Source organism: Peromyscus leucopus, chromosome X, assembly GCF_004664715.2.
Source record: "Peromyscus leucopus breed LL Stock chromosome X, UCI_PerLeu_2.1, whole genome shotgun sequence".
Taxonomy (NCBI): domain Eukaryota; kingdom Metazoa; phylum Chordata; class Mammalia; order Rodentia; family Cricetidae; genus Peromyscus; species Peromyscus leucopus.
This window is the reverse complement of record NC_051083.1, coordinates 89121588-89135303: the sequence shown is the minus strand read 5'-3', so window position 1 is coordinate 89135303 and position 13716 is coordinate 89121588. Positions and strand designations below refer to the sequence as shown.

The window sequence follows — 13716 nt, the reverse complement described above, 5'->3', positions numbered from 1 at the left end:
CTGAGGCATTTCAAGCACTATCATCTAGTCTGAATCACTACCACCCAAAGGATGCCATTTCTCAGCTCCCACATACTTCAGTAGTAACTGCTGTTTCTCCACAGGAATCCATCCTCCAGGATGACTTGTACCAGCTTCTTGAGCTCCTGACCTGGCAAACATACCTTTGACTGACTGCGGGCTTATTTCTTCCATCCAATCCATACTATCATTCTGGACACATAAAAAATGGCTTTCAAGCTAACACAGCATGGACACCAGCTCAACCACCTTAACCTCTTGGCCCTTGCTCTAGCCTATCCCAATTGTCAGGTATATGCCTTTCCTGTCCTTCTCCGTGACAGTAAACATACCTCTCTCTGTGTCCAAGCAAAAGCCTCATCTCCACATAAACATACACATAGACAACTCCACATCAGACCAGCAAGACTACAGAGCATCTGTAGTAGCTCTGAAGCACAAGGAACAGAACAATATCCGGCCTCTGGAGTTGAGCTCCTTACCAGAAGAACCTGAACAGCCTTACCTTGAAAATGGTCAGAAGGCTAGCTGGATTAGTAGTCAAAGCTTCCAGCCTGAAGCCTGGGGGCTTGCTCTCTAAGAGTGCTTGGCCTAAAAGAAAAAGGTTCCCTGAGGAGTTGGGTCATGAAATGATTCTTTAGCAGTAATTTGTATAATGTTCAAACATGTGAGACCATACACAGAAAACCTTGAAATATATCAATAAAATGAACTTTTAAATTCTAGTTCCTACCATGAAGACTATTCCTATTAAGGTTTGTGGTTTGTAAAGGGAGACTAAATTGCCACTTTGTCCTGTTTCTAAATTTCATATACTAAAATCAAATGGGAAAATGTTTCACTGCCAGGTACATTCTACAATGTTCAGGCAAAATCAACACAGGTTACTAGATACTATTTCAGTACACCATGGGACTCCATATTCTATTGACTGAGTTACTTTTTAATCCTTGATTAGGCCTGATATTCATTTGTAGATATTATGCTTACTAGATATAGAAAAAGATTTGTCCAATAGTATGGATAACATTAAATGTTCCAAGGTATTGCATGTAAGATGGTAATCAGCTTTTATATAATTCTGTGATATTATCCTATCATTTGATTCCCTGATATATAATTTTTAACTTTATATTGTGTATATGGAATACACATCTATCCCCTTTGACTGTTTTTTGATCTTAGCAGTTGTTCATTGGGTTGGTAAAATTCTTGCACCATGCTCCCATTTTATTAATACAGGTCACAATTTTATCTGTTTGAAAATACATAGCATTCTCAGACCAAAGAAAATAAATATTTATCTCCCATCTAAAAATGACGAAATCTTTCCCGTTTCCCACAATTTTTCTATTTCCTGACTTGTGAAATACTCCCATATGAAGGCTTGTTGTAGCCTGTGACTTTTTGGTTGTGGCAAAATATGCAGGGCATAAAGACTTACCATTTTAATCAGTTTAAAGTGTACAATTCAGTGACATAAGTAAATTCTCAAGGGTGCTGCAACCATCCCCACTGTCTAGTTGCAGAATTTTGTTGCCACCTAAAAAAGGAAATGTCATGATTGTTTGAGTGTAATAATTACATGAGAAATTTCATTTTTTGTACCATCAACAGCCTAATACAAACTTAGTAATCTTGGTTCTGGATTCTCATTAGTCTGTATCTTTTCTAAATCACTTTATCTCTAACTTGTTTTTAACACTTTAGGCTCATCATTTATACAAACATACCCTTTCCCACCATGCCCGTCTACAACCAGAGTCACATTAGATGGGAACATATCAACGTATTTTGTTTGTTATGCTAAATTTTGTGTTTCTTAAATGCCTGTCTCTAAGAATTTAACTTTGTATATTTTAATTCAGATAAGGACTATATGAAGCTGCTTTAGTCACAATGAGCTGACATTTTATTTATACACAAATTTTAAAGTAATAGCTAATTTTTCAAATATGATGCCCAATTCTTCTCTATAAAATTACTAATGTTGTTTCATGTCAATAAGTTAATCCATACATAGTTATTTCGATAGTTAATACTTTCCTTGGACTATCATCATACAAGAAATATTACTTCTGAGCCCATTTAATTAGACACAGTGGTCCTCAACCTTCCTAATGCTGTGACCCTTTAATATATTTCCTCATGTTGTGGTGACCTACAACCAGAAAGTTATTTCTGTTGCTACTTCACAACTATAATTTTGCTACTGTTATAAATTGTAAGTATTTTTTTGGCTACAGCAGTTTGTCGAAGGGGTCACAATCCATAGATTGAGAACCACTGAGTTAGAGTCCTTTTCATTCACCCTTTAGGTAGTATTGAAGCAAAACCTATACTTGGAACTGTTAACTATTTGGATTATGCAGTTCCTCAAAACTTACCTTATCCTAATTTTCCAAATGTATTACTTTCTAATCTCCTCTCACTTATTTCACCCATGTTACTGGAACAGATTTTCCTACCATACACTTTTCTCCACATCACCATGGTTCATTTCCAAGAATGCTTACTGTTCAGTGACTTTCTAGGTCCCACTTCTTTGAAGCATTTCTTGAGTGCCAAAGCCCACAGTAATCTCCCTTCCTAAAATAGGATTTTCTAGTAAGCATGTGTTTGTTCTAATACTACTCATTTATTTTGGAATGTGTATGATGTATCTGCACCTGGTTTTGAAAGTGAAGAAGGGTCATTTATGGCAATTTCAACATTGAACTTTATTGAAAACACAGACTCAAGTAGAGAACCACATGTTTAAAGAACACATAGCAGGATAGCTTACTCATATGACTTGGTTCACTGGGAGCTCAACACTAAAAATACCACAATCTGGACAGTAAGACAAATAGCAACAAATGTGTTTTCAGTTCTGATATTCATTTTGGCATCCACAAATGATGCAGCTCACAACAAGAGTTTGACAAGTTTAACATTAGCACTAAAAATATAAGTTACAACACAGAACCAGACTGGGAACACCGAAGCACTATTTGGGGCTCTTTGGGAACATAAGGCCGATCAGTGGCAGGTGATTAATCACACTGCCTTCACTGTCCCTCCTCGGGATCATTTTGATTGTCTATTTGGATTTGCAGCCGTTTAGCCAGCTCTTCAAACTCATGGAATGCAGAAACAAGCGGCTCAAGACTGAAATCGTCATCGATTAAAGACATTGCTCCACTTTTTACAATATTACTGATATTCTGAAACATTTTGATAACAATCTGAATGTTATCGTTTGTCTCCTCTATGTTGAAGAGACCCACAAATATTGACAGAGCTTTGGCACTGAATAGTTTCTTTGCCACCATAGGATTCTCAGACAAGTTCAACAGCATTTTCAGAACATGAAACTTTGTTCTTGCATTGCCTGTGGTCAGTAAGTTGAGAAACCCAGACACATAATTGGCAATCAGTGTGTGATAATCAGTAGTTATAGTGAGGTGTCTAAGCATCCTTATTCCAGTTAGCTGCTCAAGCGAATTCACACCATGTGCAAGGGTTTCCTCACACACTTGGCATATAAATGTCTCAATCATGTTTAGATTCGGATAAGGTGGAGCCATGTGGATCATATTCTCCAAAAAGTTAGTCCTAACTCGGGAGGAAGGATAATTCATCAGGGTTTCAATAAGTGAGACCACACCAGAATCTCGAATGAAATCTCGGGTAAACTGAGAAGCAGTTCTCATACCCATTGCAATTTTAGATATTTCGTGGATAAAAGGATCACGAATTTTGTCCATTAGCAGAAGGAGCTCTTCAAACTCTGCAGAGCCAATTTTAAGCTCACACTGGATGCAGGTGCAAGACCAATTTGCAGGGTCTGCACTTTCCTTGGCCTTAAGATGTGCTCTTATTTCCTGGACTGATCGGTAAGAGGGATCATACTGAAATGGGAACTCGGGTTCAGGCAGATCAGGCTGAGGCCCAGATTCCTGCTCTTCCCCTTCTGCACCAAGCTCCGCATTCTTGGCTTTTGCCTCAGTGTTTTCAGAATCCCCTTCCGGGATTCTAAAGGGGAAGCCAAGCCCACGGCAAATACCAGGTTTGAATTCAACAGTAACTTCATCCCAGGTTTTGGGCCTAGATGCTACATTAAGCTCCTCAGCTGAATTTCTGAACCTGCTCTTAGCCTTGTACACAGGGGTGGGATTTAGGTCAAAGCAGGCCTCATCTCTATCCCAGAACCAGGACCCAAATATGGCCTCTTCTTCAGGCTCGGGCCTGACCTCATCTCTGGCCGCAGCCCCCAAAGTGGGCTTTTCTTCGGTCCAGAACAAAGATCCACCAATGGCTCCCTCTTCAGCCCCTGGTTCAGATTCACAGATTGCTGAAGCTCCAGCCTCCAAACCAGTCTCTTGTTCTGCCCAGAACCAGGACCCAATAATCACTTCCTCCTCAAACCTGGATTCTTGTTTGGCCCTGTCACTGTTTTCAACATCGTTTTGGTTCCTGTTTTTTAAGATGTTATTAGACTCTTCCTTGTCTCTGCGCCTGAATCTATTAGCTTCTTCCCCAGGCAAAAACCAGGACTCTTTATAGAACTCATCTTCAGATTCAGATTCAAAATAGTCCTCCCTCTTTGTCCTGATCTTAGGTCTCACGTTTGCCTCTTCCCTGCCTCTGGGCCTAAACAAGTCATTGGTGTTTTCTCCAGCCCAAAAGCAGAATGGGTTCCCCGCCTCATCCTCAGACCCAGACCAAGAATCAATATAGGGCTCTTGTTTGGACCTGGGCCTGGACCTGGCATTAGTCTGATGTTTAGCCCTGTGCCTGGACCTAGTATTTGCCTCTTCCCTTGGCCATGATCTGATATTGGTCTCCTCTCCAGTCCAGAAAGAAGACATTGTAGAGGTTTCATCTGCTGACCAAAACCCAGACTCATTAGAAGTCTCCTCCCTGGCTCTGGGCCTGGGATAGCACCAAGAACCCGAATTAGCCCCCTCTCCTGGTCCAAACCAGGGCTGGATTCCAGCCTGACCCTGGGTCCCAGGAAAGGATTCCCTGTTCATATTGACCAGTTCTCTATCCATGGACAGACTCTTAGATTTAGTAACTGATGAAGAGTCAGACTCAGCATTGACCAATGGCCATGTGACAGCATTAGATAATGGTGCTCTCCCAGCCCGTGACATTGCCTCTCTCTGGGCCCATGCTTGGCATCATCCTTAGGCCTTGCTCCCGGGATTGGCTTGGCCTCAGTCTTAGGGCGAGCACCACCTACTGCCCTGGTATCAGTTTTGGGCCTGGCCCCAGTCATTACCTGGGCCTCAGATCTAGGTCTTGCTCCAGGCAGTGCCTGGGCACCATTTTTAGGTCTTGTTCCAGACCCTGAATGGGGCTCAGTTTTAGGCCTTGCCCGAGATGAAGATTTCGATTCAGTTTTGGGCCGTGCTCCACTTGTTGCGGGAGCCTGGGGCCTGACTTTGGGTCTGACCACCATAGGGACTTCACTTTCTCGATCAGCCCCACCCATAACCTCTTCCTGAGGCTTCTTATCAGGTTTGGCCTGAGACCCAGTCTCAACTTCTGCCCCAGTCATGGTAAAAATCAGAGAGAGAGAAGGCTCAATTAAGAATGCCTACCAAAGCCTCAGTCTCAACAATAGATCTGCCAAAGTACTGTATCTTCACACACTGATCTTTGGATGATCCAAGAGATAGAGTGAATAGCAGGGATAAACCACCAATCTGGCACCAATAAGATTCCTACCCAAGCACAATCTCAGTCAATAACACAGATACAGTGCAGAAGAGGCGAAACCAAGCCAGAGGAGGATGGACAGGTCCTAGGTGGGTGCAGACCTGTTGACTGCGCTGGTCAGCAGCAACCCCGGCACCACCAAGCAGCCACTGCAGCTGATCTAGGAAGAGAAAAAAGAGGAAATCAGTCTCTACAACCCTGTTGCCTCCTGTTGAAACTTACACAGAGACACTGGTGCAGGATGCGAGCGGAACAGCTCAGCTATGAGAAAACCTCAGTGTTCCCTTTGCCTGCTGGAAAACAGGGACGGGGTTGAGGAAACAGGACACACGCTAGAAATGAACACAGCGGGGAGCCCCCAAATCTCACAGTAGTCACTCTTGGGTGATACCCCCCTCTAAAAGTGAACCCTCTCCCATACCAACCTTCACCGATGTGGTGCGAGTCCCTCCTCTTTTCTATGTTCAGGTGGTGTTAAGACCAACAGATAAGGGCAGGGAGTCCTACAAACGCATAAAAGAAAATGGAGTCTCAATGCTTGGTATATAGGCACACATCTCTGAGCCCAAACAGACAATAACAAAACCACACCTGCTTTCTATCTAAAGTTTATGTTCCCTGGTCTCAGCTCTCAGGTCTTGTCTTATGGATCACACACTAACTTACATCTACCTCAACATTCCTAGTATCTCTGAAAGGAAATAAAGGATGCTGTGGCAGTGAGCAAATTTAGGGGGCAGTAAAGACATCATGCACCCTCTTGGGTTACAGCAGTCTGCATTGGTCTCCTCAGTACCTGGCTCCTGCACTGCCCCTGGGTCTCACCAACCTGAGAGACCTGAGACAGTCTCCTAGATGTCTTCTTGCTTGCTCAAAGAACTACCAGCCTTAAAGCAGGCCTGTGAACAAAGAAATGAAAATGTAAGACAATCTAGAAATGATGCCAGCAACTCTAGGCAAATTTAGGGGGCAGTAAAGACATCATGCACCCTCTTGGGTTACAGCAGTCTGCATTGGTCTCCTCAGTACCTGGCTCCTGCACTGCCCTGGGTCTCACCAACCTGAGAGACCTGAGACAGTCTCCTAGATGTCTTCTTGCTTGCTCAAAGAACTACCAGCCTTAAAGCAGGCCTGTGAACAAAGAAATGAAAATGTAAGACAATCTAGAAATGATGCCATCATCTCTAGGCAAATTTAGGGGGCAGTAAAGACATCATGCACCCTCTTGGGTTACAGCAGTCTGCATTGGTCTCCTCAGTACCTGGCTCCTGCACTGCCCCTGGGTCTCACCAACCTGAGAGACCTGAGACAGTCTCCTAGATGTCTTCTTGCTTGCTCAAAGAACTACCAGCCTTAAAGCAGGCCTGTGAACAAAGAAATGAAAATGTAAGACAATCTAGAAATGATGCCATCATCTCTAGGAAAATTTAGGGGGCAGTAAAGACATCATGCACCCTCTTGGGTTACAGCAGTCTGCATTGGTCTCCTCAGTACCTGGCTCCTGCACTGCCCCTGATCCTCACCAACCTCCAGAGATCTGAGACAGTCTCCTCGATGTCTTCTTTCCTTCCTTGCAGAACTACCAGCCTTAAAGCAGGCCTGTGAACAAAGAAATGAAAATGTAAGACAATCTAGAAATGATGCCATCATCTCTAGGCAAATTTAGGGGGCAGTAAAGACATCATGCACCCTCTTGGGTTACAGCAATCTTCGTTTGTCTCCTCAGTACCTGGCTCCTGCACTGCCCCTGATCCTCACCAACCTCCAGAGATCTGAGACAGTCTCCTTGATGTCTTCTTTCTTTCTTGAAGAACTACCAGCCTTAAAGCAGGCCTGTGGACAAAAAGATGAAAATGAAAGACAATCAGAAAATGATGGCAGCAGCTGATCCAGCTGAGAAGAACGCCACCAAGGATAAGAACCAGACAATGTGTCTTTCAGCATTTAGGGTCCTACTGCTGGAACATTCTAGTTCCATTTTGCCTGGCTGCAGGGTTTCTGTGGTAACACCCACTTCTTGATGTCATACTTATTAGTCCTTCTGCAATTCTGAGGATGCGCCTCTAGGTGGCCACATTTCCTCGCCTTGCGCAGCAAAAAAATGGGGGAAGGGCGCAGCACATTCTAGAAGGCAGGTTCTGAAGTGGTCCTTGGATTTATGACTCCGTCATCATCCCCAAACCATCTTTTCAGACCCCAAATTTGGGAGGGAGGGGAAGGGCATTGGGGAAAATACCTGAAAGGCTGTGAGAAATGAGATTAGGAGACACTAATGGATACCCCACCTGTTCTGGTCTGTCACCCCCACCCTTTTCACATCTCCAATCACTGTCTGGCGCCCACTCCCATTGCCACACACCTCCAGAAATCCAGGTCATTTTCCTGTTCCTCTTTCCTCAAGCCTCTGGTCTACAGATGCTCACTGTGGCCTGTCAGAATACGCCAGACCTACCGCGCAGAGAGGAGACTTTGCCATCAAGCAGGAGCCTGTTGGAAGGGACAGCACCCAGGGCGCAGGGTACAAGGGCCCCTCTCCGGAAACAGATCAGAGCCCTAGTAGCCAAGGCGACTCACCACCCACCAGCTGATCTGGCCCCAGAACTGGACATCCGCCTTGCACCCCGCCCCCCACATACACACACCCGTGGGCTCCCGGCGACCCCCTCCCAATTCCCGAACCGCCATTTCTCCTGCAGCTGCCTATCCCATAATCTTTTCCACGGTCCAGATTGACACCTGAAGGGAGGCTGCCAAGCTGTCTGGTGCGCCTGACTCCAGACCATCACACCCAGCCGCCCTCCCCCCACCCCTGTGCCTGCGGCCCGACCCGGGCTCCCGCTTCCTCCTCACCGCCTAGGGTCTCCGGGATCCGCCACCACTCCAGGGAGCCCCACGACCCGCTGGCCTCCACTGCACTGTCAGGGCCGGGCGGTGGTCCGCAGTGCGCGGCCGCCCCAGCCCCCGACACACCCCCACTTGCCTGGCCAGGCGCACGGCCCAGGTCCCCGGGCTGCCCCGCGTCCCCGTCTGCTCCTGCCTGTGCTCCGTCCTCCGCAGCTCCTCTCCCTGTGCTCTGGCCGCCGCTTTGCGCGCGAGTGCAATGGCAGAGCCGCGTCCCGCCCCCACGCCTCTGCACCAAACGGGCAGGGGCTGCTGCGCAGGATGCGGCAGGAGCAGCTCGCCTCGAGGGTGTCGGGAAGGGGCGGAGGGATATGGCGCACTGGGCTCGACGCCCCCTCCCGGGCCCACCCTAGTTCCGACTCCGAGGGGGCGGGGCCGGAGGCAGCCCCCTCCACTCGGAGGGGTGGGTCGCGCCCGTGGGCTTCTGCAGACCCCTGTTGGCCCTAACCGGAGACCACCACCACTTTTCTGGAGCCACTACAGTGTGGGGGATGGCTGAGAGCTGGGGTCTAGGAGGGCTTTGGGTTTGGGGGGGGACGGACTATATGAAGGGGGGTGTCTGGAGTTGGGGAGCAGGAGGGAGCAGCGGATGGATACTGAGTGGGCCCTTTGGTACATCTGCACCTCAGAACGAGGCTGGACAGTGCCTACTCATCCTAGTGCCCCCTCTCTACTCCCCCTCCCATTTTCCGCCCTTTTTTGACGCCAATGGAAGGGGAGGGGTACTGTCAGTACTGCAGCCTGAGAGGGGACAGGTGACCTAGCAACAGCCAGCCAGTAGGTTCCTGTTGTTTCTCCCATGTTTTCTTTCACTGGTTCATGCAACCATGAAGAGGAGGAGGGCATTTCTGAAATGGGGCCTTCCATTACATCCCCCACCACTGCCCCTATTCCAAAGGGGAGACAGAGGCAGAGAGGAAAGGAGGGAAGGAAAGAGAGGGAGAGAGAGAGAGAGAGAGAGAGAGAGAGAGAGAGAGAGAGAGAGAGAGAGAGAGAGAGAGAGAGAGAGAGAGAGAGAGAGAGAGAGAGAGAGAGATCTAAGCAGCAATACCTTTGGCTATTTATTGCCCGACCCACAATGCTCTTTCCCTGTCAGTATATGCAGGGTGTCATAGAGGCCTGCCTCTCAGCTGTCCCACAGCCAAGTGTTGGGACCCAGTTTGGGCCTGTTCAGTTTTCCTTGCCAAATGGTTCTCTGAAATCTTCTCTTGCCAGTCATGTCCAAGCCTTCATATTTGACAGCTGGCGAACGCAGGAGGGATTAACTAGCTTGGATCTCAGCCCTAGCTAACTGCCTAGGTTCACTGTATGTGTCAGGGAAAGGACCCTCCATGCATCTTTTCCCTTAAGACCCACTCCTGGCTGATTTTGAATCTCTCCTTTTGCCTCACCCACAAAATTCCCTCTGCTCTTCGTCCTCTCTTATCTGTGCTTGCTTTGTGGGAAAATCAGCAGTGACTTGAAGCCCACACTGAAGCAGTTGGCCTTGCCCATTTAGAAATTCATTTAAGCACCTACTCAGTGTTTAGCAAAATAACAACCCCAAGTCCATACCCAGGATACGTGAATATAAGTTATTTGACCAAGGAGAATTGAAGTTGCAGGTGGAACTATGGTTATTAATTGCAGCAGTCAACACACAATTGTGCTGGATTATTCTCCCAATATAACTGCAAGAGTACTTAGGTGTGGCATAAGGTTCTGTGTTTGAAGAAAGCAGCATAGGGAAAGAGGAGCTGGAAAGTCCATTGTTAGCTTTGAAGATGGAAGGAATACAGTAGCCACAATCTGTCTCCAGAAGCTGGGCAGAAAACCAAAGATTCTCCCATAGTGATGTACCAGGAAAGGAACCTTCAGAACACCTTTGCCTCGGTCACCTTTTAAAGTAATTTTTAACCTCCATAAGTGTAAAATAATAAATATGCATTATCTTAAGCTACTACATTTGTAGTACAGTTGCCTCTGTCTAGCCCCTATCCCACCTCTGTATGTTCAAGGAACCCTGGATGGGAATTTTTTTCCAAAATATGTTCCTGTGCTAAGCAAACTTTTTCTTGCTAACATTCTCCAAGCAATGGAGTTTAATGAGTTTCACAGTCTATTTATAGTATTCAGTATTTTAAGCCTTTTAACGCAAACAATTTATCATTTTATGTACATAGCTGTTTTTGCGTACAAGCATGTCTGTGCACCACATGAGTGCTTCGTCCCTGAAGGGGTCAAAAGGAGCATGGGATTCCTTGTAACTGGAGTTACAGATGTTTGTGGGCCAATATCTGGGAATCAAACTCAGGTCTTCAAGGGTAGTAAGGGCTCTTAACAGCTGAGCAATCTCTCTAGCCCCTTGTTTTAGTATTTTAAGCAATCCAAAGCAGGCGAAGGTATATTGGGAAAAGTGCATACGTTATATGGAAATTTTGTGGTGTTGTGTGCAAGCACCTTGAGTTTCCCCACGCTTTGGCCCGAGGGGATTCTAGAAGCACTCTGCTGTGGATACTGAGAGAGTCGCTGTAATTTGTTATAACAGTATTAAGCACCTCTTTTCCCATCCTGGCAAGTCCTACACTCACTATCTTTCACTGCCTTTCTGTCTCTAGGAAAATCTGTGTTGCAATCATTTCTCAACACTGCTACTACTACCCCTATCTCTTTTCTCTCTTTGTCCTAAAGAAGAAATATTTTTGTGATGGTCCTTGAAGCTCAACTTGGAGACTACTACCTTTTTTTTTTTTTTGGCAAACAATCACTGATATGAAAGGAGAACCCTGTTTTCATCGTGAGGTTTTCTGTATTTCCATATCAGTATTTATTTGTGAACAGATATTTTACTCACATTGTTTATATGTTAAGGAAAAAGTAACCCCCAAACGACACAGGCTATTGCCAAGGCTAGTTGTTGCTCTCCGCAAAATGTTGGGAAGGCCCTGTTGCTGAAGACAATATCTACACAACTCATTGACCATGGAGAAGTTGAGCCTGTGCCTACACAGAGCCTTCACCCCTACTGACTAGTGTTCATGCTACTGGAAATTGCTCTGCACACTACCAAAGGAGAAAGGCATACAGGCCCTTCAATCCACAATGCATGTCCTGTCTATAAGATGAACCAATGGCAACAGTGGCACAAAGCTTGTGGGAGTAACCAGTCAGTATCTGATGGGATTTAAGCCCCCACCCTGGGAGATGGAACCTATACCTGAGACTGCTTGGTTGTCAAGAACGTGAGACTAGATAGGCCAGGGACCTAGTGTAAAACCAAATACTACTCTTCTGCTAAAGGAATGTTTGAATAAAATGGCTCCTAATGACACTCTGCTGTACTCATAGATCAGTGTCTTGCTCAACCCTTATCAGAGAAACTCTTTCCTGAGGTAGATGGTAATAAATACAGTGACCCACAGCTGGACAGTGCAGAGTGAGAGACTTTGGAACACTCAATCTTAAATGGGGCATCTCCATCAAAGTCATCCTCTCAGGGCTCAGTGAACTCTGCAGAGGAGGAGGCAGGAAAGTTTAAGGGCCAGAGGGGCTGGAGAGCACCAGGGGAACAAGGCCCACTAAGCACAGCAGAGTCAACGCACGGATGAACTCGCAGAGACTGTGGCAACTTGCAGAGGACCTGCACAGGTCTGCGACTGATGGGGTCCCAGTACTGAGATGGGAAGTGGACACAAGCCCACATCCCTCACACAATCGAGTCTCTCTGAGTTTACACATAAGGCTCGTTCCCGTGTGCAACAATAGATGGCCAACAAAAACTAGCTCAATGACATTTTTAGAGGTTCTTGGTCTCATAAAACTTTGTTAGGTTTTTTTTTTTCCATGCAGGTCCCTTGCATATAATGATTGCTGGTTTTATATTTTTATGGGTTTTCGGTCTGTGTTTCTGCATCTATATATGTTGCTTGTGCTTTTTCTTTACTTCTTTTTCTGTTTGTTTTGTCCTATTCTAGTTTATGGGCTTGTGTCCACTTTCTTAGATATCTGTTTGTATCCTAATGTGTGAGAATCAAAGGGGTGTGGATTTGGATGGGTGGGGAAATTGGGAGGATCTGGGAGGAGTTGGGGAAGAAAGGAAGGAAGAAAAGAGTCCCTGAGAGTAATTTCTATAATATATCTCGAGGTGTATGGGTGCTGTCTGTTAGAAAAAGACCAGTTCTGCTATTTAAATGGTCTTACCTGAGGCTGGAGAGATGGCTCTGTGGTTAAAAGCACATTGCATTACCAGAGGACCCACCTCTGTGAGCCACCTGTCACTCTAGCTCCTGGGAATCTGACCCCTCTTTGGGTCTCTGTGGACATGTTCACATAAACAAAAAATAAATCTTTAAAGCAGTAAGTAAATGGTCTTCCATGGTGTACTTTTCTTTTTCTCCACAGGATGGATGTCCTGTATGCTGTGAATATATGTTGCTATGATTGATTGATAAATAAAAACACTGATTGGCCAGTAGCCAGGTAGGAAGGATAGTGTAGGCAGGACAAGGAGAGAGGAGAATGCTGGGTGGAAGAAGCCTGAGTCAGGAGATGCTGCCAGCCGCTGCGATGAATAGCAAGATGTAAGTTACCGGTAAGCCAGGAGCCATGTGGCAAGGTATAGATTAATAGAAATGGTCTGAGTTTAAGTGTAAGAGCTAGACAGTGGTAGGCCTGAGCTAATGACTGAGCAGTTTAATTAATATGAGCTTCTGAGTGATTATTTTATAAGCGGTTGTGAGGTCCGTGGGACTGGGCTGGACTGGAGAAAACTCCAGCCACAGTATAATCTCGTTGGTGAATAACACTTGAGAGATGGGGGGCAAAGTTCTGAAGGAAAGAGACAGACAGACGACAGAAAGACAGACACGCACACACACACACACACACACACACAGAGAGAGAGAGAGAGAGAGAGAGAGAGAGAGAGAGAGAGAGAGAGAGAGAATGTGTATTCTCCTAACTGCTTTCCTTACTGCCACAGGTGACTTAAAGCCACTAGTACTTTTCATTTCAATCCCCAAACCTATAAATTCAAAGGCATTTGAAAATGATGTCAGCACCAATTCTTCTTCTCATTTTGGGGTGGGGAGGGGGCACTGGCATATT

General features: G+C 45.8%; 2 protein-coding genes across 2 annotated transcripts in view; both read right to left on the bottom strand.

The window, feature by feature from the left end:
- Bhlhb9 (basic helix-loop-helix family member b9) overlaps positions 1 to 6183 on the bottom strand; it is a 36939-nt gene extending 30756 nt beyond the window's left edge. Inside the window, exons 1-4 of the mRNA XM_028858229.1 lie at positions 6156 to 6183; positions 5832 to 5890; positions 1466 to 1564; positions 527 to 612 (exon numbers count right to left, since the gene is read on the bottom strand). The gene's annotated coding sequence lies outside the window, so the exon portion shown is untranslated. The remainder of the gene's footprint in view (positions 1 to 526; positions 613 to 1465; positions 1565 to 5831; positions 5891 to 6155) is intronic.
- On the bottom strand, positions 2723 to 5838 carry Gprasp2 (G protein-coupled receptor associated sorting protein 2). The gene is given in 2 exon segments (XM_028858227.2): positions 2723 to 5188; positions 5191 to 5838. Coding segments are annotated over 2 exon segments (2496 nt in total). The 5' UTR covers positions 5570 to 5838; the 3' UTR covers positions 2723 to 3071.
- Positions 6184 to 13716: the final 7533 nt, after the last annotated feature.